The sequence below is a fragment of the Nothobranchius furzeri genome, chromosome 1, assembly GCF_043380555.1.
Source record: "Nothobranchius furzeri strain GRZ-AD chromosome 1, NfurGRZ-RIMD1, whole genome shotgun sequence".
Lineage (NCBI taxonomy): Eukaryota > Metazoa > Chordata > Actinopteri > Cyprinodontiformes > Nothobranchiidae > Nothobranchius > Nothobranchius furzeri.
This window is the reverse complement of record NC_091741.1, coordinates 57364782-57390044: the sequence shown is the minus strand read 5'-3', so window position 1 is coordinate 57390044 and position 25263 is coordinate 57364782. Positions and strand designations below refer to the sequence as shown.

Here is a 25263-nt window from a genome sequence, read left to right as displayed (position 1 = left end):
GAATAGAATAGAATAACCCTTTACTGTAATTGTGCTCAAAGACACAACAAAATTAAGGGTGCTCCTACTGAACCTTCTTACACTGCAAGATAAAATCACTGTCAATAAAAACACAGAAAACAAAAGAAGAAAAACAGGATATGACAAGACTTACATGACTAAAAGAATTTAAAAAGTGTGTGTGAGTGTGTGTGTCTCTGGTGGTGTGTGACCTGACTGACCTAGGGACAGCACTTGCTCAGGACGTAGAGCGGGTTGCCCAGTAATCTGAAGGCTGCAGGTTTGATCCCGACTCTGATCGGAGAATGCTGCTGTTGTGTCTTTGGGCAAGACACTTAACCCACCTTGACTGCTGGTGATGGTTGGATAGACTGGTGGTGCCAGTAGTGTTCGGCAGGCTCTGTCAGTGCGTCCCATGACGGCTGTAGCTACATCCTAACTCATCACTAGTGTGTGGATGTGTGTGTGAATGGGTGAATGACTGATTGTGCTGTGAAGCGCTTTGGGGGGTTGTAGAACCCTAAGAAGGTGCTATACAAATACAGGCCATTTACCATTTAAAGTATTTACCAGGTCAAATAAAGGGTGGGGCATGATGTGTCACCACTGATGACCTTGATTCTCTTGAGGTGGCAGGATGACTTAAAAGTTTTTAAATTTAACTTAATTAGTTTAACTTTAAAATTAAACAGTGAATCAACCAAGTCAGGAGATGCTGCTGCCCCATTTACCTCCCACCTATCTGTCTCTAGAAGTCAGGTAAAGAGGCAGCTGGAGAGACTGAACAGGAACAAGGCTGCAGGTCCAGATGGTGTCAGCCCCAGAGTACTGAAGGCCTGTGCAGAGCAGCTCTGTGGGATTCTGCAGCACCTCTTCAACCTCAGCCTGGCCCAGGAGAAGGTTCCAGTCCTGTGGAAGACATCCTGCCTTGTTCCAGTTCCAAAGAAAACTCGCCCATCAGTCAATGATGACTACAGACCGGTTGCCCTGACATCCCACATCATGGAGAGACTCCTGTTGGTCCACCTGAATAAGCAAACTAGGACATATCAGGACCCGCTGCAGTTTGCTTATCGCCATGGAGTTGGAGTTGAAGATGCCATCATCCAGCTGCTTCAACCAACCCACTGTCATCTGGACAAAACAGGCAGCACTGTGAGGGTTATGTTCTTTGATTTCTCCAGTGCATTTAACACAATTCAGTCTTATGTACTTTGCCAGAAAGTCCAGAAGACACGGGTGGGGGCCTCAACTATCGCCTGCATTAAAGACTACCTGACAAACAGACCACAGTTTGTGAGGCTGAATAACTGCACATCAAACAAGGCAATCAGTAACATTGGAGCACCACAGGGGACTGTACTCTCACCATTCCTTTTCACCCTGTACACCTCAGACTTCCAGTACAAATCAGAGACCTGTCATCTACAGAAATACTCAAATGACTCTGCAGTTGTCGGGTGTATCAGAGATGGACAGGAAGCTGAGTACAGAGAGCTGGTGGAGCGCTTTGTGGCATGGTGTGGAAACAATCATCTGACCTTGAACGTGAACAAAAAAAAGGAGATGATTTTAGACTTCAGAAGAAACAGGGTGGAGTCAAACACTGTTTCCATCATGGGAGAAGAAGTGGAGGTGGTTGAGGAATACAAATACCTTGGAGTTCACCTGGACAACAGACTGGACTGGAGAAAGAACAGCGAAGCCGTTTACAAGAAGGGACACAGCAGACTGCACTTCTTGAGGACGCTTATGTCCTTCAATGTCTGTAGCAAGATGCTGCAGATCTTCTACAAGTCTGTTGTTGAGAGTGTAATCTCTTCAGCCATCGTCTGTTGGGGTAGTAGCATCAGAAGCAGGGACCTGAAAAGGCTCAACAGCCTAATAAAAAAGGCTGGTTCTGTTCTGGGGACGACTGTGGAACCACTGGAGGAGATAATGCAAAGAAGGATTCTCCAGAGAATCAAGAAAATTATGGATAACCCTGAGCATTCTCTTCACAAGACTGTCCGACAACGGAAGAGTGTCTTCAGTCAGAGGCTTCTTCAGTTTCGCTGCAACACTGACCGCTACTGGAGATCCTTCCTGCCAACAGCCATTGTGATATACAATAACTCTTTGATGACTTGGTTATTATTATTATTCTGAGCTACTACAGCAATCAATTTCCCTCTGGGATTAATAAAGTGTTTTTGAATTGAACTGAACAGAGTTAGTAGCACAGAAGTTGTCAGTTTGAGCAACAGGACCTTAAAATCCTCTCGAACCTGATAAAGTAACCAGTGGAGAGGACCATGTTGGAGTAATGAGCTCATATCTCAGTTTTGTCAAATACAAGCAGCTGCATTTTACACCATCTGCAAACCTCTAAAACAGTTTAATAAAGTACCACCAGACTCTGTAAAGTACTCATTACAAAAAACCCACATCTGACATAAATAAATAGATCCTTCCATAGAGGTTTTAAAACATTATTCAGCAAAATTCCCCAAAAGCCATGTAGTGAATTCAACAGTCCAGGATGTGACTTCCAGCAGTAGCCATTTGCCTGAATAAGAACTGAGGTAAAGCTAATCAGGAAACAGGTGTGACTGGAACAGATTCAGTGGGAGAAAACCCGCAGATTGGCAGTAAATGTTTGGCATGTTGTATTAAATATTGCTGACCTAATCACATTAGACACCCAGAACAGCGAGCGCAGCAGTTATCGGCCAACTGAACACAGTTTGGGTTGAAGCAAGATAACAGGAGATAGTTTCAAGGTTTCCAGACACATCTGCTTCTTCCCAGTCTTTCATTTGCGTAATCCTAAACTATGTACTATTCAGCATCATACTTTACAGATATTTCTGAATTATTTGATCGTAAAGCAGTTTCAAGCTGCTCTTTTGATAAGGACAATTCAAATAGAAGAAAATGCTTCCTCAACAAAATTCCTGGTAGCAGAAATGGCTGATCATTGTCAACGTGTTGCACATCTGCAGAAAGAGCCAGTAAATAATTCCAGAAGCTAAAGTACCTACCATTCACTGAAATAAGGAACATTACTCACTGCCTTTTCTGACAGTGTTTTAGTATGATCAAGGTTTTGTAAACAGTGCCACTGTGATTCAGATTCCTTTTGTTGTAATTTCTGTGCAAAAAAGGGTACAGGAACGAAAATTTGTTGCAGCAGCGCAATGCAGAAAGTGCAAACCAGTATAAGAAGAAAGATAAAAAAAACATTTTAAACGAATATATAGTAAAAAAAAAAAGGGTACCTTAAAAATTCTACCAGAAAGCATCTTAAAAAATATATAATAATAACAGTGAGTTTAAAAAAAATGTGACATCTAAAACTTCCACAAGAGGAGTAGTGATCATGTGGAGTTCAGCTTTCTGATGGCATATGGAACAGAGCTGTTTAGGAACCCATTGGTCCTACATCCAATGCTGCAGTTTGATCTCTGGAGGTACACTAAGCAGCCTTTTATGCTGCACCCGCATGTGCAGCTACTCAAGACCAATTACATGCTACATGCAGCCAGACCAATGGTAATACAGAGGGGTGTGGGCAGGGACAACCCAAGCAGCCAATCAGCCAGTCGCACTGGCACAACAGCATTTGTTTGTTAGTAAGATTGGTGCTTTTTTTCTCCTATTGGCACAGGCCGTAACCCCCCCCCCCTCCCCCCTCAAAAGAGTTCCACAATGAACTCAAACTAACAGAACGAAAGCCACAAAAACCAGACCCACCACAAAATGAGTTAAAGACACAAACTACCACAACACACAACGGTAACGTGCACCCTATACAATATACAACAGCCACAGACAAAAAAGAACCATCACACTGAAGTTGCTACGTTGCTACATTAAAAGGACCAAGTAACAATTGATGATACCAACACAAAGTGAACTGCTGTCAAAACGAGGGGCTGCACCAAGTGGATCTCTTCCACAGTGAGTTATTAAAGTATCAGACATGGAGCCACCACAACCGCTGTAGCGATGTGCATCCATTGAAGATCCTCTAAGTTTCACTTAAACTCATTTAGTAATTCACCTAATTTGAAGACTAAATCAAAAACTCACACATGCATGCATGCACACAGGCATACGCATGGGCAAAAACAGTATCACCTGTCACTCAAAGGAGAAAAGCTGCAGCTGTATCTCTTAGAATGAAAACTAGATTATTGAAACGTTTTGCTGGTGAAACATCACAACATTACATTACACTTAGCTAACATCCTGCTCAGCTGATTATGACTCCTCTTATCCAGGCATCCCCAAATGTGGTAAATCTGACCCAGAACAGCACATGATGATGTTAGTCCATTCACCCCTCACTGGGCCACAACCCCATCTATCAGCTATCAAAAGCCTTTTTAGTCCTTTTGCTTTCTGCTTTCATAAATCATGTTGTGTTGTCAGTCGGTTCTTGCTGAGACAAGACTAAAACAGCCAGTTACCGACTTGAACAAGAAATGTAAACTTTGCACCGAAGAGTGGGTGGAACGAGAATCTGAAAGTCTTGGTGAGCCTCTCCGCTGTTGCAAAAATCCAAGCAAGGCTTCACACCAACAGAGAAGCCTGAACAGTAAAAAAAGTTGGAATAAAAGACCGCATGTAGGTTCTGGAATGGAGGCGTGAACACAGATAGGAATGTTCATGTTCTCCTTCAATCATTTTCATCAAATTTCAATGTGACTTTGGCTTCTCTGACAGCAGGAAATGCATCTGGGCTGATATTTAGAAGCCTTAAATGAACTCAGATGAGTGGATGAAAGCCAGCAGGAGATAAAAGAAACTACCGGGAAAACCTTCAGGCAACTAGCTTTAGGGAAGAACCAGGTGTGACGGTGCAGTGAGTCATGAGAGAGGTCTGGAGTAAATTCAGGAATTCTGTCTGTCCCATCCTAAAGGATCAGAGGGTGTGTTCGTGTTCTGTTAAACAGACAGGATCACTTTAGTATACAGAGTGAGTAATAGGGAGGTGGCTGGAATATAAATAACAGATAACTGAAAAATCCACAACAATACAGAAACGCATAGTTATAGATTAAGCTTTATTCTCACATTTGGAATTCCTTTAATGAAAAAGGTGGTTCTATAGGAACGTTTTGACAAAATAACTGGATGAATGTTCTTTTAATCCACCTTTGGCATTTAGAAAATACTTCAATCATTCTTTTTTCTTGTGGAATGGGTAATTTTGTCTTTAAGGTGACCTGAACAATAGAAGAGTGGCAACTTTTAAGAAATATTTCTCTGCAGACTGGATTTTATTTCCTTCTAGGCAGAAACAACAGATCCTATTGTGGGTTCAGATGTCATAGTTCCTCTACAAGTGTAATAACCAACTCAAATCCTGGCAAGCTAAGATTATCAGAAGATTATCTTAAGGTGGAGTTACTTCTTCAGCCTGATATAGTCACGTGATTTACAGTGAACAAAAGTGAAAGTTACTCAGTGACAGCAGGGCTGCAATCACGATCAACCTTTTCGGGTCAGAAACTGACATTTTTGGCATTTTCAGCAGAACAGAACATTAAGGTGGGTAGCATTTAGTGTCTTTTCCACCTACCTGGTCAGATAAAATGTGTGTTTAATGTTGCAGCTCCTCACAAATCTTTCAGAAAGACCCATAAATATTGGAATAAATCTCCTTTAGGATGTTTGGTTACTAACATTCAGGTTCAGACACAATTTTATACTGGGATGCTTTTCAAAAAACGTATCATTTTCCTTAGGAAGCATTTTTTTACTTGAAGCCAATCTGAAGGATTTTGGGACATTTTTGATCTGTTGGCTTTTATAAACTCGTCCACCAGAGGGAGGTGCAGCAAGATCGATGATGCCGAAGCACAAATTAACACGCCCAGAGGAGGACTGAAAACGTTAGAGATAAAACGGATCAGGATTTGTTATTTAAAAAAAGAAATGAATCTGCTCTGTTATTCACCAAAAAAAAAAAGAAAATATTTGCTATCTCAGTTTCTTCTAACTTTTACTTTTGCAGTCAGAGACGGCAACAGGCAGCAATCACCTCACTGAAGATCAGCTTCTGTGCTCCATCTGTTTGGACATGTTCACTGATCCTGTCACCGTGCCATGTAGACACCACTTCTGCAAGTAATGTATCACAAAGTTCTCATAATAATGAGATAGTATTATTATAAGATACTATCTCATAATTATGACATAATAATTTTTTATCTGAGTGACGGGAGTGGACTTCCATAAGAATCAGTGTCCCATCTGCAACGAGAAGTTCAGCGCCCGACCTGAGCTTCACGTCGACAACATCATGGCAGAACGTGCAGCACAGGTCAGAAGATCAGCTGTGGAGAAAGCCTGCAGCAGCTCAGAGCAACAAGTTCTGTGTGACGTCTGCACTGAGAGACAGTTGAATATCAAGGAGATCAAACAGTCAGTGAAGCTTGGCAAAGAGGATGCAGATAAAGTAAAAATAGCCGGCGCCGAGGCCTTCACTGCTCTGATCGAGTCTGTCAAGGCAAGTCTGGCTCAGTTCATCAAAACAATCGAAGGGACTCAGAGAGAAAGAGCGCAAAAGGCAGAAGGCTTCATCAAAGTGCTGGAGGAGGAAATCTCAGAGCTGATGCGAGATAGCTCTAATGTGCAGAAGCTCTCAAACATTAAAGAGCAAGTCACCCCCTACCAAAGTATTACTCCACTCCCACTTCCTGTTTGAAAAATGCAACAAATGTTGTTGCCTAGCAGACCAAAAGGGTGGAGCCGCTAACAAATACACACACACAGGCTCACAACGACATTGCGACATCCTATCGTACCAGCTAACGATCTAGGGTACCTCTTGGCCAATAGCGATGGCAGATTTAAATTCAAATGCAGTGCAGAGTTTTTACTTGACAACGTCACAGCACTGACGTTTTAGGCAGAAATTTTAAATTGTAACTAAAATGCACTAAAGTGCTAAACTATTGACTACACATGTCTGCAGCACGATTACACACATTTATATAGTTTAACAGAAAAAATAAGTTGATTTGGGGGTGACTTGCTCTTTAAAGACCACCTACAGTTCTTTCAAAGTTACAGAGGGCTAAACACAGATGTAGATTATAAAGACTGGTCTCAGGTCAGAGTTCCTTCATCACATAAGATGACTGCAAAACGTTCTGTGGCAACGCTGGTGGAGGCTCTCAGCAAAGACATGAATAACCTGTTCAACATCACTGAGCTGAAGAGGGTCCAGCAGTACGCAGTAGAAGTGAATCTCGATCCTGAAACAGCTAACGACAGTCTCATTCTGTCTGATGACAGGAAACAGGTTCACTATGGAGACATACACCAAATTATACCAGGTAATCCAAAGAGATTAGCTAATGTTGCTGTTCTTGGAAAGCAGGGTTTCTCCTCAGGGAAAGTTTATTATGAGGTTCAAGTTGAAGACAGAGAAAACTGGGAGTTAGGAGTGGTCAGAGAGCCTGTAATCGGAAACAAATGTGTCACACCAACGTCTAAGGATGGCTTTTGGATCTTGAGTTTGAGCAATAGCGGGGCATATAGAGTTTCTGCATCAGGTAACATTTACCTGAGCACAGACCCTCGGAAGGTGGGAGTGTTTGTGGGTTATGAGCAGGGTCTGGTGTCGTTTTACGATGCAGAATCTGCAGGACCAATCCATTCATTTACAAACTGCAAATTTAATGTGAAGGTCTACCCATGCCTCAACCCTGGCTATCAGAGTCAGACGACACCCTCCCCCCAATCATCTGTCCATTTGGTGCAGAGTATGTGATGGATGGATGGATGGATGGATGGATATTAGAGATCACTGAAAAACATTGGGGACAGAAATCTTATTTGAAAATAGACAAGACTAACTCCAGTGTGATTACAGTGATAGCAATGGAAAACAAAATTTCAACAATACTGTTTTTTTTTTATCTTTATTTCATTCAATAAAAAATAACACAACAGACACTAAACAATATTCATGAAAACACAATATATATTTGAATGAAAGGGAGCAGATAGAAGAAAAATCTTATTATTTCTACCCCCTTTTTAAACTTAAATATCAATTTATATTTGTGCAGTCCCTCACCAGTTCTTTCAGTCCCGTAACTGTTCACATTTGTTAATTATTATGTCCACATCAATTGTCCGTTGTCATATCCACTCAACACACGTGATTTAATGTGTAGACTGAACACTTTTAGAGTTCTTGACTCTTTCCATTCTCTGTCCAGGCAATTCCACAACTTCACACCATTCACAGATATACTCATTTCCTTCATTCTTGTTCTAAATTTAGGTTTTTTGAAGATTTCAAATCCCTTCAACGAATAAATGCTATCTCTCTTTTCAAATATATGCTGAATATTCTTTGGCAATGTACCTTTATTTGCTTTATACATTATATGCAATATTCTCCAGTTGACCAAATCATGAAATTTAATTACTTTATATTTTATAAATAATGGATTAGATGGAGCTGTACTATGAGTGTTGTCTATAATTCTCATTGCTTTTTTCTGCAAAACAAACAAAGGTTGTGTATACGTTCTATATGCAGTTCCCCAGATTTCTACACAGTAATTTAAGTATGGCAGAATCAGTGCATTGTATAGTAATAACAATCCTTCACTATTTAGTAGAAACTTTACGCTATATAATACTGCAATGGCTTTGGCCACTTTACCTTTTATATAGCCTATGTGTGATTTCCAGCTTAGAGCTTCATCAATCATTACTCCCAAAAATTTGATTTCTTTTACCCTTTGAATTTCCATGTTATCTATTTTTAATATTACGTCTATATTTTCTTTGTCATTAAATAGAATGAAATTAGTTTTTTTAAGATTAAGTGTTAATTTATTTATATCAAACCAGTTTTTAACTTTTATCAGTTCAATATTTATCACATGAGTTACTTCATTTATATCAGACCCTGAATAAAACAGTGTTGTATCATCTGCAAACAAAACAGAACCTAGTTTGTCAGACACATTTACCAAATCATTGATATACAGGTTGAACAATTTTGGTCCAAGGACCGACCCTTGTGGCACTCCATAAGCAATATTTCGTAGCTCTGATGTAATGCCATTTATCTGAACATATTGCTTTCTGTTATCTAAATAACTTCTGACCCATTGATGAGCAACCCCTCGTATTTCATACTGATATAATTTTTGCAGTAACCTTGAATGATCGATAACGTCAAAAGCTTTCTTTAAGTCAATAAAAACACTAATAAAGTATTCTCTATTGTCTATTGCTTCAGATATTTTCTCTGTTAAATCCATTATTGCCATTGTTGTTGAATGTTGGGTCCTGAATCCATACTGTTCATTATGTAAGATCATATTTTTTTCAATAAATTTATCCAACCGTGATGCAAAGACTTTTTCTAATTTAATTTAATTCTAGTTTAATTGAATAAAATAATTATGAGCTAAAGAAAATTAGCTATGTACATTTGAGACAAAAAATAGAATTAAAAATGTGAAAATAAAATGAATAAAAGTTATTTTAAAATACTTGATCTTTTGATTGAAGACACAAAAATGTCTATTTTGATGGTTTTTGAGGCTTAGTCCACACGTAGCCGGGGTTTTTTGAAAACGAATATCCGCCCCTCCAAAAACTTGCATCCACACCACCTCGTTTAAAAAAAAACTCTGTCCACACATACCCGGATAAATACGTTGTTAAGGACATGCCAGACCTGTAGGCGGCAGTACTTCCCCCGTTCTTTACCTCGTCCTTCGTCTGTGGTCTTCCGCAAGGAGCAGTAATTCCGCTTGCAAAAACAAACAAGCAGAAAGCGCTTGGACAATTGATGGATCGAGTAGTGACAGAGCGCAGCTCTGAGGGCTTCCATGATGCCGGCTAGTGTAAACACAGGTCGCACACGCGATGTCTGCATTTTTTGTCGCGGAAAGTGACGTTGCGGACCTTAAAACTCCGGTTTTGTCTGTCCACACGCAGACACCCAAAACGGAGAAAACGCAGATCTTCACTTTGGCCGGAGTTTTTAAAAAGATCCGTTTTCGTGTGAAAAAACTCCGTTTTCGTGTGGATGACAGGCCAAAACGTAGAAAAATATCTACGTTTTGGCAGATCCCCGGCTACGTGTGGACAGGGCCTAAATCTAATTTAAATGTTCATTTAACTCTGCAGAAACTCACATGTATGCAAAAGTTCATAGAATGACAAAAACTAATTACTTTGCCATAAAATAAACTTCCTCCCCAAACCCCATACTGAAGTAAGCTTGTGGACCAACATCTGAGACTGTCTTCATGATCCCACTCAAGGACTTTTGACCTTGACAGGAATGTGTCGGTGGTGGAGGTGTGTGGCATTACCAATCATAAGTGGACCAAAGTTCAACTTCAGGCTGTTGTGTGTTGTCTGACCTTTACACAGCTGTTTGGCATGAAGGCACAGAATTGAGGTGAAGAGTCAAATGATGGATGCAGGTGTGAGCAAGTGTTACAGATGAAGGATTTGGAGCTTGTTCTGCTGAAAAAGCAGAGTTGTGTTACACGTCACCACCGTTCCTGGTCTGCTGTGAGAAAAAGGCTGTGGCCTGAAGAGATGTGTGAGGCTGCACGTATGCTGCTCACAGGGCGGGAAGTGTGTGTGTGTGTGTGTGTGTGTGTGTGTGTGTGTGTGTGTGTGTGTGTGTGTGTGTGTGTGTGTGTGTCACCTCACCACCAGTCAAACAACTTTTCCACAAATCAGTTGTCTTCAGCTTGACCACATTTACTGTTGGATTTATAAATCTTTTATGCAAGCATACAGTTATAATGTACAAAATGCTTTTATGGTGATCATGATGTCACTAATTCTGGTTTTCATAGAAAATATTTTTCCTTGGAAGAGCAATCACCATAGAAATGTGTTTTTTATGATTATGTTTAACTGTTTTTTGTTGTTTGTATTGATTTTGTTAGTCTGTGTATTTCATATTTTATTTTAACATTTTTTATGGACTTTTAAATTTTAATGTATAATAAAAATATTTGTATAAAAATATGTAAATATTTGTCATCTTTATGAAATAATGCAAGTGTAATGAAACTGTTTTCAAGTAGCCCATTTATTTTTCACACTCTTCACTCCATACTTTGTTCATTTCAACCAGTAATCCTGTTTATTTGAGATAGATAGATAGATAGATAGATAGATAGATAGATAGATAGATAGATAGATAGATAGATAGATAGATAGATAGATAGATAGATAGATAGATAGATAGATAGATAGATAGATAGATAGACAGACATCCTGTTTATTTGAGACAGACAGACAGACAGACAGACAGACAGATAGATAGATAGATAGATAGATAGATAGATAGATAGATAGATAGATAGATAGATAGATAGATAGATAGATAGATAGATAGATAGATAGATAGATAGACATCCTGTTTATTTGAGACAGACAGACAGACAGACAGACAGACAGATAGATAGATAGATAGATAGATAGATAGATAGATAGATAGATAGATAGATAGCTGATAGATAGATAGATAGATAGATAGATCGATAGATCGTATGTCTATTGATGGTGAAGTTAGTGGGCGAGCGCCATCTGGCGGCGAACGCCAGCACTGAGCTGCAACGCCTGCAGCCTCCACCTGTTGAGGAGACCCTGCAGCTGCTCCAGCACTAAAAGCATCAGTCCCTCTAATAATTCCAGACTTTGACGTATAAATCAGCTGTCAGTGATCTTCCATTAAAGATAGCTCATTAGGAAAAATGTGTGACGTCATTTGAGATTCTCGTCCAATCACAGGAGAGCGCTCGCGTTCTGCGATTCAAACCGCCGGTCTCGAGCTGTTTCACTTGCCTGCAGCCGGCTCCCAACTGGTAGGATCCTATAAAACTGATGTTTTAAGTTCTAATAGGAGCACAGTTGAGCCGCGATAAACCGAAACGTAGGTTCTAGATGGTTATCCACGGCAGTAACGGTCCGATCGGGGCTTCCAGTAACTGCGCTCCTCAGGTGTTCGGCTAACTGTAGCAAACGTTAGCGTAACTGTTCTTTTGAGCAGTTTGGGTCAATAACGGATCAAGTCCAGCTACTGTTTCAGGTTTGGAGATTTTTGGGTCCTGCAGGTATTCTGCAGGTGTTGTCAGTGATGAACTTACAGGCAGTTCAGTCTGAGGTCAAATCTAAAATGCAGTTTTAGCACAGGGTTGAGTTTTTCTAGAAATAATTCTTGCATCTGAGATTCAGAAGATTAAACCGACCAAAACATGTTCAACAGGAAATCTTTCAATAATTCCAAATTATAATGTTAAAATCAGAGGATCATGCTTAGATTAGCATGTTTAGTAGAAATCTGAGTTAAAAACATTCACAAAAAATTATTTTAAACTGTCTGGTGTTAAGTCTGTGCTATAGGTGTTTTATTTTAGAGCATTAGTGTATTCGTTTGAACTAAAGTCCCTTAAAGAGCTGGAATCGTTCAGATCAAACTCCTTTTTTAGGTATTTAAAAGTAATATGTTGGAATAATTTTTCTGCACAACCGCTTAGACATAATGAGTTATAATAAACCCTTAAAATGTATTAGTAATTTTATTTTATTTTTACATCTTTGCCTGTCAGGTTGTCCTCGTAGTGGGTGAAAGGTCATCTGAGCAGCAGAAATGAGTCGCAGGAGTCACAGATCCAGGTAGACACCACTCATAATACATCTGCCCCTCTCACCTGTCTCTCACCCACTTACATGCTCACTCATTCATTTGGAGGCAGTCATTCTGTAGTGGTGTTTAAACCTTACCTGTATTTTATATTCACCATCTAGGGTCATAGAAACTCAATGAGCCTTTGTCTCATTATGACCTTGGAGAGGACATTAGCTCATCTCTGCAATTGGTTTCTAGGATGATGTCTTCAGAGGCAAATGACACACAGATGGGTCCATTTTGGACCCTAACTTTTGTTTTGATCAGTTTTTTTTTTTACAGCTCAAAGACTGGCTCCGGATATCGAGCGAGATTCTCCAGAGTTTCCCTAGAAAAGCATGACTGGACACCAGAGGAGGTAATCCTGGGTCATGATGATGATAATTAAAATGATGTTGATAGTGGTGGGGATGATGATGATAATGATCTTCATCCTCAGGATGGGAAGCTTCATCACCTGATTAAGGAGTATGGCACCAGCAGCTGGCCTGTGGTCGCGCACCATTTCAGAGTCAGTGTTTTCACATCCCCTCTGCTCAGATTACTCGAAAAACAACAAAACAAGCAAGAGGGTCTCTCTCTCTCTCTCTCTCTCTCTCTCTCTCTCTCTCTCTCTCTCTCTCTCTCTCTCTCTCTCTCTCTCTCTCTCTCTCTCTCTCTCTCTCTCTCTCTCTCTCTCTCTCTCTCTCTCTCTCTCTCTCTCTCTCTCTCTCTCTCTCTCTCTCTCTCTCTCTCTCTCTCTCTCTCTCTCTCTCTCTCTCTCAGGGACAAAGGTCACAGCTGCACTGTCAGCGCCGCTGGCAGCAGATAAAGAATCCCCAGCTGATCAAAGGTCCCTGGACTCAGAAGGAAGACCACAAAGTAAGGACTCACCTGCCGTCCAGTACTCCATTCTCACCTGTGGCACTCACATGATATCATTTCCTGTCCAGCTCACAGATCTGGTCAAAAAGTATGGCTTAAAGCGCTGGTCGCTCATTGCTAAGCAGCTCTTCACCCGAAATGGGAAGCAGTGCCGCGAACGATGGCACAACCACCTGGACCCGACGGTGAAGAAGAGCAGCTGGACTGTGGAGGAGGACCAGATCTTGTGCCAGGCCCACCGGCTGCTGGGCAACCGTTGGGCTGACATTTCCAAGCTGCTGCCTGGCAGGTGCATCATCCTGCCTGCAGGCTATAACAGGTGTGTTGAAGTGACTCACCTGCTACATATCTTTTCTCAGGACAGATAACTCCATTAAAAACCACTGGAACTCTACCTTGAAGAGGAAAGTGGAAAAGGAGGGATACCTGCACATTCTGTGCCTTCACAGCTCCTCCAGCTCCACGTCCAGACCTCCATCTCAAACCTGTGGCCCCGCGATAACAACTACCATCCCTTCCAAGGTCCCCCCCCAACCCACCCGCACTAACTTCCAGCCAGCAGTTTGATCTGATGTAACAATAATGTGTCTTCCAGCAGGCGGACAGTCTGTCCACATTGAAGGATGAGTCCAGCTTCTTCATCGATCAGAGTGTGGACAGACCTCACAGAGGCTCCACCTACCTGCACTCTAACCACGCCTCCTCCTCTTCTGGGAGTATGTGCAGGCTTGTAACATCTTCAGAGCTCACGGAGATGGTAACAGGCTTTTACTTGACCTACCTGCCCATGACTTGGGCTTTTATAATTATGAAAGTAAGCCATGTGTGGTAAAATAAGCCCTCAGTTATGTCTGTCAGGCTGCCATTCTTCCCGCTGTGTCATTTTATAGTCTCATCATCAGAACCCAGCGGCTTCAGTGTTTGTCTTCTAAAATGGTTCCGATCCATCTCGCCCACAGGACCTGGAGGAGTGGAACTGTGACTCAAGGGAAGTAACCTCACATCTTAAACCTTCCCTGGTGACCGAGTCTGACTACTCACTTAGAGACGACTCTAACCTCTCCTTCGTACACCTCAGCAGAACCTTTGTAAGACTACACAGAACACAGATGCAGTGTAATGCTGAAACAAACCTTAGATCTAAATTAATACAACTGATCAGTGGACCAGCAGCAATGGGACTGGACGTCTGGTCCTCATGGACCACAGCTTTATGTTTATGTCTAAGTGAGAAGGATCAGTCCTGATCTTAGACCTGTAGGTGTTCTGATTTTCACTCAAGGACCGGTTGGAGATCTCTGGATCATGCCACCCTGGTCTTTGACCCACAGTCTATAGAAACCCTGGAAACAAGCCTGTATGGTTACTGGGGTGGTTCTGGTCTAGATGTTGTCCAGGAGCAGGTGAAGTGAAGCCTCTGTTATCTTCAGGTTGCAGGTATGAAGGTGAAAAGTGAAAAAGGAGGTTCCTTTCTGGAGTCTTCCTCCTGGACAAGAACTGGCACCATAGAACAAGAACCACTGTCTCCTTCAGAGGTGAAGACCACCACAGACTGGTCCACACATCTCCCCAATTCCAACAGCTGATTGTTGCTGTCCTCATCTGTCTTTGTCCTCACCTTTCCTCACCTCTCCATTTTCACCTGTCCTTACTTCACTGTCCTCACTTCTCTCTTTCATTCCCTGTCCCTTCCTGTCCTAGATGATGAGTCAGTGTGGTCCAGACCAGTTGACATTCCAGTGTCCAATCCTCACCTCCACCCCCTTGTCCTTGTTGAAACATCCCTCCATCAGGCAACAGGAAGGCTGCTGTGACCACTGCAGCTTGAGCAGTAGGTGTGTCAGCTTTCTGTTTGACCCTTGACCTCTGTTAACCTTGAGCTTGACCTGAGCTGTCTGTGCCCAGGACACCTGTAGAGACCCGAGAGAAGATTCAAGCTTTGCTGATGTCAGCTCCTTCGACTCCGACACCGATGAAGATCAGGAACCATCAGAACCAGGTGAGTCTGGAGCCGGTTCAACCACACTGAGCATGTGCAGACAGTGGCACTGTCAGATGAGTCTAGCTTGTATTTAGTCACCCAGCAGAACATTATCCACTGTGTCACACTCCGTCCCCTTCCTCCCAGAAAGAACTGCCTTCAGACTTCAGACTGTGTTGGTTCTCTTTCTGACCATGCCGGAACATGAAACTGACTGTACAGGTGCTCCTGATTTCTGATCTGCAGGCGCATGGCGAGTGTCTGCTGAGCTCCATCCTGCAGAATCAGAACCAGTCCAGCTCAGTGCAGCATCAGCTGGGCCATAAGGATTCTGGGTCCCAATCCAAAGTCCCTACAGGGTCTGGTTCCGATCCGTGCTGTGAAGAGCTTGGTTGTTTTCCAATAGATGAACAGGTGGAAGTGTGGTGGACTCAGCAACCTGAACCTCACCTGGACTCGCCTGACTTTTCGACTTTCAAGATAAATCCTTTTGAGGTCAGAATCAGAACACTTTTAGAAACTTGCTGAAATTTGAATTGAGAGTCAGACCTTCTTGTGTTTGGTCCGGGTTAGAATCTTGTTCCTCCCAAAGTTTTTGTCTCCAGGCGAGTGGAGAGCTGCAGGTGGTGTTTGGGAAGACCCAAGACCAGGTGAGTCTGACAGAACAAGCCAGACTCTACTTTGAGCCGTGATCCATCTCCAGAACTTGACCCTGATCCTGCAAGTGGTGAGTCTTAAAGCTGGAGTTGGTAGTTTAATAATGTTAAAGTGGCACTTCACTGAAAAACCATGCCTGCCCAAGTCTGGCAGATCTAAGTCACTCTGTCACTTTAAAATTCATGGACTCACCCATCTTGACTCGCAACGGGGAAGGCTGTTGTTGGTTTAGCGTCCAGGAAACAGCAGCAAACGTCTCGAATCGAAGAAGCTAACTACTAGCATTAGCAACTCCAGGCCTGTTGCAAGCTTTTCAAAAGTGTGGGGGATGTTGTCTGTGCCTAAAATAATTTCATGTTATTCATCTTAGTTTAATTTCTATAATAGTGGGCAGGTGTGAATTTTAGACGTGTCACGCATGTCTCCGTTTTAAACATGTTTAAACTGTTCAGAATACAAATCCAGACTCTGTCTCGTTAGATTGGTGTAACTAAAGTTTGTACTCAATGAAACTTTAAAATTAAACCATGTTGAAAAGAAAAGGATCCGATTAAATCGTTAAATTGTCATGACGCATCCAGTCTGTCTGAGGCAGAATAGCCTCTTCAGCTCAGAAAGCACCTGTAGAGACATTTGATTACACACAAAGGTTATGTGGAGCTGAAGCGGTCAGGCCACGGCAGGTGGAATGTTCCTAGCCTACATCATGAGGTGAAATTGTTTAATTGTAACATTAATATGGTTGGTTAGACCAGTGTTTGAAGTGGAAAACACACACACACACACACACACACACACACACACACACACACACACACACACACACACACACACACAAATGCTCACACACCAATTAAAATAATGCTGATAGCATGGACTAGAAGACAGGTGATGGTTTACGTATTTAAATGATGATCAGGCTGCTGTAAAATGTAATCTCCATCCACATCCAGACAGAATTATCCTCTACTGTATTCTTTCTCTGTTTGCTCTGCTCTTGTCTGGGCTGACGTAGCTGACGGTGCGCGCGCCGCGCCTAGCGGCTGTGATGCACATTTTACACATTTGGAGAGATGGGCTGGATGCTTTGCTTTTACTGGAAGATGGATTTTTTTTTTATGTCAGAGATTTTGCCCCATGAATAACCGTAAAAACTACCGGTGTGCATGTGCCCTTATGAAAGAGTCCTACGTTGAGAGGTTAAATATTAGAAGTGCAGTTAATGCATTCTGGTGCCTATAAATGAAAAATGAATGGAAATTAAATTGTGAGTTTTTACTTCATATTTTAGAAATAAAAATGATGGGGAAAAAATTTTATGACGTCTTTTTAAACAAAATTTTCTAGCGCGACCTGCCTGCTTCAAAATGACCGTGACCCACCCAAAAATGAAAACCTGGCGCCGCGCCTGTTATAAACCTCTGCAAATTGTTCTTCTTCACTTTATCAAACTGAGTTTGTACAGCTAATGTCAAGATGTAAAACTATGAATTCAGTCGAGCTCTTCCCTCCCTCCCTCTCCTGTTTCTCCTTGAAACCCGACATCGGCTGTCGGGTTTCAAGGAGAAACAGAAGAAGGAGGGGAAGAAGGAGATGAGGCAAACAGAGTGAGTGCGAGAAACCAGACTGGTGTGGAGGTGAGCAAAACGGCTGGAAAAGTGTGGGTGTTGAAACCCCTACATCCCCCACGGGTGCGACGCCCATGAGCAACTCCACCACACTGAGGAACTCCTCCAGGCTTGTGTTATTTTGTGAAGATAAAACATCAGAATTAACGATAGAGTCACGTTGCTGTTAGCCAATCAGAGGTGAGATGTCAAAAAATCAGGAAATGAGTCGTCTGAAGCTCAACTCTGACCTGGCTCACTTCTAGTTCTTGAAGCAGGTTCACCAGAGCTTGTTTTCTCCCCCGAGTATGACTTACAAGGCATTCATACTAGATAATACTGCAACTGTATGAAACAAATATGAGTTAAGTACCACTTTAAAGTAATTTATAAATGTTTACATTTCACTATCTGATCTGTTCTAAATATATTTCCCTGAAGTCCTTCCCCTGGTCTCTATCGCCTATTGTCACTGATTCTAATGACTAATTTATATTGCCTTGACTAACTAGAGTTGCTTATTCACAAGAAGGAGCTGTCAAGCAATGATAGTGCGTCCCAGTTCCCAGCATGCACAGCGGGGTGATGCTCTGACGCTTCAGTTAGCTTAGCACCCAAACCTAGCTTGAATGCTAACTCGACATGCATTGAATTAATGTCAGTCTGTTCTGTACACTTCAAGCTAACTGTAGAAAAGGAGGGATAGGGACAAAAAGGGATCTATCTTTTGTGTATTGGGGGTGGGACAGGAGCTATAGCCTTTCACAATTTCAAATCTCCCCTTGATGACATCACACTACAGTCCCCAGCTTTAACAGACATGATTAACAGTTTGGGGTCTTTCTTGAGTCTATAGAAAAATAAACCTAAATGAACTTTGCAGGTGTGATTTTAGCTTGAGCTGACACAGTGACTGGAGTTTTAAGCCTAACACCCTCATGTAGCTATTTGTGTTGCCCCCGTGGGATGGGCACACCAATGGCCGTGTTCCAGACGAGCCAGTTCTGCGCAGCTTCGATCACCAGTGATCAGCGCGCAGTGCATGCCAGTCAGATTCGTGTCCGACTTGACGCCGACTTGCTCTGACGTCGCATCTACGTAGGCAACGATAACCTCGTGAGATCAAGGCTGCTACAGATTTTGGAGCATGGCACTGCAGTTGCTCTCCACCAGCTGCAAAACCTAGGGCATGACGGGAAACGCCTGGCTCTCACCTGATCTAAGATCTGATTGGTTCACATTCTGGTCCAAACATCTGGTGGTAGAACATGAAATGTTAGTTGGTCACATGTATTCTGTAAATCATGTAACGTTGATGATGACAACTACATAAGGCCATAAAGAGAAATGTGATTTCCTAAAAGCACACTAATCTACAGCTGATAACCTTTATTATTATTAGTCATATGTTCATTTGCACATGTCTATAATAGATGATATCCACAAGCAGTGAGAATGTGTTTCAGTTACTAACAGGCACCAGAATTTTACGCTATTATGAACGCTAACGCGATATCTTCAGCCATCGTCACCCGCAAGCTACATGTAGGGAAATCTGTCCGACTTAAACGGCGGCTTTTAGCCACTCCCCCTGCTGCGTCCGTCTGCTCTCGTCTCTTTTCCAGGCAAGGCGCTGCTCATCTCGAACAAGATCAATGTCATCAGCTACAGAGTAGTGCCTACAAATTTATGCACCTGTCTAATTTTGTTTAAACAATCATTGCACAATTTCTGTAAAACTTAGAAACTTGGTTTCACTTGTTGTTTCATATCTCCTTCTCCTATATGATATGTAAAATTGAACATTTTTATTGTAATAACCAACAATTCATGCAGGAAAGTCATGAAGATTAACAAGACTGCCCAAACTGTAGCTAAAACCGAAATGAGTCCTCAGGTGGACACCCAACAAGACCTGTTTCCTCACTCATCTTTGGGAAGATGAGCAGATTTGTCGGCTCCTAAAACCACTGAAGAGTTCAAACAGAACATAAACGCCTCAGGGAGATGGGGATAGAAAACACAACCGTCTGTGTTTGCTACAGGTAGCCCTGCCGTCAGGCAACCGGACCAATCAGAACGGAATGGTCTCACCTGGTTTGTAGCACATTGGCAATTTGAGTGAAAAGAAGCCCAAGCATCAGAAGAAACTAGAAAGGGATTTAAACTGGAAGAACCAAACTAAACCTGGGTTTGGGAAAAATACTTTTGACTCCAAAATAGTTTGATTCTGTTTTCTACTAAATAAAATCAGGATTTTTACAACTAAAGCAATATTTTTGGTTCTAAAGGGATATGGTACCATGTCCACAACCTACAGGTACATGCACACTGACAGCCTTACAGGTGTTAAGTGGGCGGGGTCAGGTGTTTTATTTCTCAGACCCTCAGTATAACAAGGATATACCCAATAACCCGCATCTGCCCTGGTGACCCCATAACCTTTAAGCCAATGATTTAAGATGTGTAGATAAGAACAGAGCTTTAGTTCAGTAGTGTAACCATAGTAACATCGGATGGAACCTTTCAAAATAAGAGCTGATTGACCTTTATGTGATTCTTATTTAACAGATTCAAGCCTCCTCCTGCTGAGCCAGCTGGTCTGGAATGGGTTTGACCTGTGACCCTGACAGTCACTCTGTTTGATTGATTTCTTTACCAATTGTTTCTGTGAAATAATTTTAATCAGCACTTTTTTGGTTTTACCTAACTTTGTGGGCTTTTATCTGATTTTACCGTCAGATTTTTACCTGATCTCGTTAGATTTCACCTGATTTTAATGTCATGGTTTGTCAGATTTTTATCTGATTTGATTGTAAAATTTTTACCAGTTTTTATTCAGAGGGTTTTGTTTACTTTTTTTTAATGTTGTTGCTTGATTTACTGAACCTCCTAGTTTCCTGTTCAGGTGAACCCATTTTTCTTGTCATGCCACAATTGATTTCTTTCTTTATGGAACACAACGACACTTTACATGAAACTTTTGCACACAGTCGACTTGGTTTTAAACCAGAGCATTTTATCTTTACTTGAATGTTTAAAAGAAAATAAGCTGCTTTTATTTTGTCTGTTATTTAACCTGCAGAACACGTGACCAGCTTTAGGCCACTGCAGCAGGAATTTGCACCTAATGGAGCTTGTTTTTATTTGTCTTCATTGTATTTTATTGTAATAAATAAATTACTGAGTCCAATAGAACAGAGTTCTGTTGTGTTTTTCTAGTTTATTAGAACCCAGGTTCTGTTTAAGATTTCCTTTGGCTCTAAAAAGACCTAACATTTAGTCCCAAACAGGAGATGGACTCTGAGATTCCTGAAGACTCTCCACCTCTAGTGGTCATCTTGAAACTGTTCAGCTTGGACATGAGCTCCTGGACCTAAGGAGTGCACCTGAATCTGGTCTAACAAAGATGGAAGGGGATGTTATTTGTCAATGCTGGATCAGAATTTCTGTTCTCAAACTGGTGCTTTTGCACCCTCTAGTGGTCATCTTGAAACTGGGGGCTGTATTGATGGGATGTCCTGGGGGAACTGATTTACTTGTGCAGATATCACCTCATGCTGGCAGTACGCTGACCCTGGTCAGACTCAAAACTACTTAAAGGCTGTAAAACAAAAGGTGAGGAAGGTAAAAATGTCTGTAGCCTCTTACACAACCCATACATAATGGGATGTTATTTAGACACAACTTCCAAACTTTTTTCCTACTTAACAAAACTAAAAGCAAAAATGAACAAGATGAGGTTTATTATGAACAAGTAAAAGCAACAATATACAGTAAATATGAGCAGAGAGAGCAGTAGCGTAATATACTAAAATGCTAAAGTTTATACTTGAGTTAATTCTCACCAACACCTAATTATTTTATGTTTTTACATTTGGTCAAACTAAACCTGGGGCTATTTACTGAGAGAAACAGCACACAGTTATATAATGTGTTAAATTCAAGAGTGATGGAACATAAATAACTAAAGATGGGAACCAAACACACAAGTTGAAGCTACTAGGTGCCCCCTAGTGGCAGGCTGCAGAAGCCAATAAAGGGTGTCACATTACACATCCTAATGTGCAGATTTAAATCCAACATCTCAGTTCATTACTGAGTTATGGAAGAAAAGCCATCCTTAAATTTTTATACATTTCAATACACTAATTTATACATTTTGAACCATCACCAAGCATCACTTGATATTTTGAGCCTAGGCCCACCCACCCCTATTCTGTGTCCATCTTGTTTTTTTGGGGTGGGGGCTTCTGTGATTTTTCAGGAGACGCTGAAACGAGTCCTGTTGTGAAGAGTTTGTGCATCATTTAGATCAGAACAAATCTATTTCTCCAAACTTTAAAAAGCTATCCACAACAGGTTACATGCTAAATGCTAATGATCTTTCCTCAATCCCATTTTAAGTAATGTGAACTTTCACTTTGATTCTCTCAGTGTTTCATTTAATTTTCTGGGCTCTAACTGGACAGATGATCAGAGGAGCAAAGTTTTGACCCTTAAAATCATAACCAGGATTGAGATATGGGTAGACATCCTCATCAAATTTACAGTCAGTAATTGAATAGATCAGTTGAGCGTTATCTACATCATAAAAAGACACCAGTTTCTCCTCATAACTCACATACACCCCCACCTTTTCAGGTGATGTGGTTACATCAATGGTGTTTTTAGAATCTGCAGCTTCATATTTGTTTTTCTCAGTCAAACGCAGAGTCCAGAAGCCATTAGATGTGTTATATTCGTAATAGTATTTTCTGGATGCAAGTTCCTTGACCACTCCTAGCACCCAGTTGTTTTTTCCTTCAGCAAGAACCTCAAAGTAAAACTTTCCAGAAGAGAATTTCTGCTTTCCAAGAACACCATTATAACATCTCCTTGGACCGTCTTTGAACTTCTGTGTGTGTCCACTTTTAACTCGTTTCCCATCTTCAGACAGGGTGACACTTTGACTTGCCGTTTCCGGATCAAGAGTCACATCCACAGCGTACTGCTGGACCCGCTTTGCTTCAACAGTGATGAACATCTTCTTTATCTCTTTATTTAACGCCACTCCCAACTGAGTCTCTGCTGCGTTGATATTCCCCACAAGCGACGAGCAAATCCTGATGTCGGACCAGTCTTTGGTGGGCACGGCGAGGATCAGAGATGAGCTGTTTTGAAGTAACTGATTGTGGTCTTTGGTGTGAAAGAGCTGCTTCATTTCAGAGCTCCTCTTCATTAATTTATTGATCTCTTCTTTAAGCTCTTTAATAAAACCTTCAGCCTGCTTCTCAGCAGTTTTCTGGCTCTCTTCGATTATTTCAATAAGCTGAACCAGAGCAGACTCAGCAGATTGAATCAGCGAGTCAAAGACCCGGATGCTGTTGGCTTTCTCTCTGTCTGTATCAACTTTGCTGAGCTTCACTGACTGGTTAACCTGCTCGATCTTTGTTTGTCTCTCCAGGATCAACTGCTGAGTGTAAGCTTCTGTCTCTTCCAGGTCTTTTTTCTTTCTTTCATACTCGTCCATAAGAGGGACAACGTTATGTCGTCTGTGATCCATTTCACAAAACTTGCAGACACACACCTGATCTGTCTTGCAGAACTTGTCCAGGGGTCTCCCATGCTTCTCACATGTTTCCAGTTTCTCCACAGGGTTGATCAGCTTGTGCTCAAGATCATCACTGATCTGGTGAAGCTCCAGGTGGGCCTCACAGTAGGACAACAGACACTGCTGGCAGGACTTCACAGCTTTCCGTTTGTTTTCAGAACAGACGTCACACAGAACTTCTTCTGACGTGGCTCCTTGTTGCTCTGAAGTGTTTTTACCCTGAACAGCATTTCTGAAGCTAGCTAGAAGTTCAGATAGAAAAGTATTGACTCCAAGCTCTGGTCTGGGATTAAAAACCTTTTGACACAAGGGACACTGACTCTTGTCATTGTTATCCCAGTGTTAGGTGATACATTCCTTGCAGAAATTGTGTCCACATGGTACGGTGACAGGATCAGTGAACACGCCGAGGCAGATGGAGCACAGAAAGTGGTCATCAGTAAGGAGAGAACTGGCTGTTGCCATTTCTAAGAAGAAAAAAAAAGAAAACAGACTTGGATTGAAACCAGTTAAATCTGATAACAAAGGCTAAATATTAAGCCCACCTGTACTGAGGCATGACTCAAGGCAACCCACAACTGTTCAATAGTTAATTTCTAGAAGCATCAAATAACTCAATAGCACCCCCTGCTGTTTAATGAGTCAGACATGAAATTGTGTCAACAGTTTTGTGACCAAACGATATTCAAATCTAGAACAAAAAATACCTGCTGCAGCAGTTTTACAACAGCTTTTAACAAACATGAAAAATGACCTGCACTTGTATAGCGCCTTTCAGAGTCAGAGGACCAAAGTGCTTTACACTACAGTGTATCATTCATCCATTCACACACACACACACACACACACACACACACACACACACACACACACACACACACACACACACACACACACACACACACACACACACACACACGTGGTGGTGATGAGATACAATGTAGCCACAGCTGCCCTGGGGCGCACTGACAGAGGCGAGGCTGCCGAGCACTGGCGCCATTCTGTGGTTGCGATTCTGAAACAATGGTTTTGGCACATTAAAGCTCAATTTGGTGCCAATTAATCTGACCAAATGTTACAGATATAAATATCGTTTAAAAGAAATTCCGTAAAACTGAATAATAACTAGTATTTTATTTATTTAGCAGTTTGTAAATAAATATATAAAAAATAATAAAAGTTATGAAAACTGTTGTCGCAGAAGGAGAAGAGTATATAAGGAGTCAGATCTGCGGCTGGGAAGCAATAAACATAATAGCAGCAGAGTTTACATTTAATAATGTTTTCAGTCTGTCTGACAGCACCAGAAGCTCACTAGCCTAGAGATCTAGACAGACCGTAGAAGCACAGTGGCTCTGCTTCACATTTATAGGATGGGTTGCCAGGCTAGCAGCTCACTGCAGGTCGGCAACATTCCTGCTTTATCAGTTGATTTTTCTGATTAGTGACGGAGTTCACACGAGACTGTTGGTTTATTAGCAAACAGCTTTAGAGATATTTACCATCACACACACAGGAATGACATCTGTAGCTTTTGACATTTTCTGTGTACACTTTGTACATTCTGGTTGTGTGAAAGCGCTACACGAATGAAGCTGAACTTGAACACATCCAACCAATAATAATTATAATCAAATTTCTGAGTTGACTTGCAACAGTTTTTTCCCAGTTCTACATACTTTATCGCCCCTAGTGTTTTCCCCCCTAGATTCAAAGTTCTGTGCACAACATGAAACGTTCCTAGTGCCTTTAAACATGAAAATACTAACACTGAATCTGTTTTGAGAAGGATCAATGAATAAATGAGTCACTTCCTATTCCTAAAGTTTTTCCTGAAGCAGGAGAGAGACCTGATAGTTTTTCAGAAGTTTGACCC

General features: G+C 41.5%; 3 protein-coding genes and 1 pseudogene across 6 annotated transcripts; 3 read left to right on the top strand and 1 right to left on the bottom strand.

Moving 5' to 3' along the window:
* Positions 1-6148: 6148 nt before the first annotated feature.
* LOC107383423 (uncharacterized) lies at positions 6149-6782 on the top strand. The gene has a single exon (XM_070549158.1). The coding sequence runs from the start codon at positions 6293-6295 to the stop codon at positions 6695-6697; it is 405 nt and encodes a 134-aa protein (XP_070405259.1). The 5' UTR covers positions 6149-6292; the 3' UTR covers positions 6698-6782.
* A 249-nt stretch (positions 6783-7031) lies between these two features.
* LOC139068832 (E3 ubiquitin-protein ligase TRIM21-like) lies at positions 7032-7894 on the top strand. The gene has a single exon (XM_070549150.1). It carries the CDS (start codon positions 7130-7132, stop codon positions 7766-7768), a length of 639 nt encoding a protein of 212 aa, XP_070405251.1. The 5' UTR covers positions 7032-7129; the 3' UTR covers positions 7769-7894.
* Positions 7895-11778: 3884 nt separating this feature from the next.
* On the top strand, positions 11779-20487 carry LOC107383431 (uncharacterized). 4 transcript variants are annotated; one of them, XM_054739563.2, is made up of 15 exons: positions 11779-11861; positions 12606-12672; positions 12968-13043; positions 13125-13196; positions 13451-13546; positions 13618-13838; positions 13909-14071; positions 14145-14306; positions 14509-14637; positions 14980-15084; positions 15251-15384; positions 15455-15548; positions 15777-16025; positions 16123-16257; positions 20366-20487. In XM_054739563.2, exons 2-14 carry the CDS (start codon positions 12647-12649, stop codon positions 16213-16215), a joined length of 1620 nt encoding a protein of 539 aa, XP_054595538.2. In that variant the 5' UTR covers positions 11779-11861; positions 12606-12646; the 3' UTR covers positions 16216-16257; positions 20366-20487. The 4 variants fall into 4 exon arrangements, with proteins under 4 accessions (XP_054595538.2, XP_054595539.2, XP_054595540.2 ...); XM_054739564.2 differs by lacking the exon at positions 11779-11861 and adding an exon at positions 11971-12085 and having other exon boundaries at positions 14148-14306; XM_054739565.2 differs by lacking the exon at positions 11779-11861 and adding an exon at positions 11971-12085 and having other exon boundaries at positions 16136-16257.
* A 1036-nt stretch (positions 20488-21523) lies between these two features.
* LOC107383453 (E3 ubiquitin-protein ligase TRIM21-like) lies at positions 21524-23853 on the bottom strand (annotated as a pseudogene).
* Between the last annotated feature and the right edge of the window lie 1410 nt (positions 23854-25263).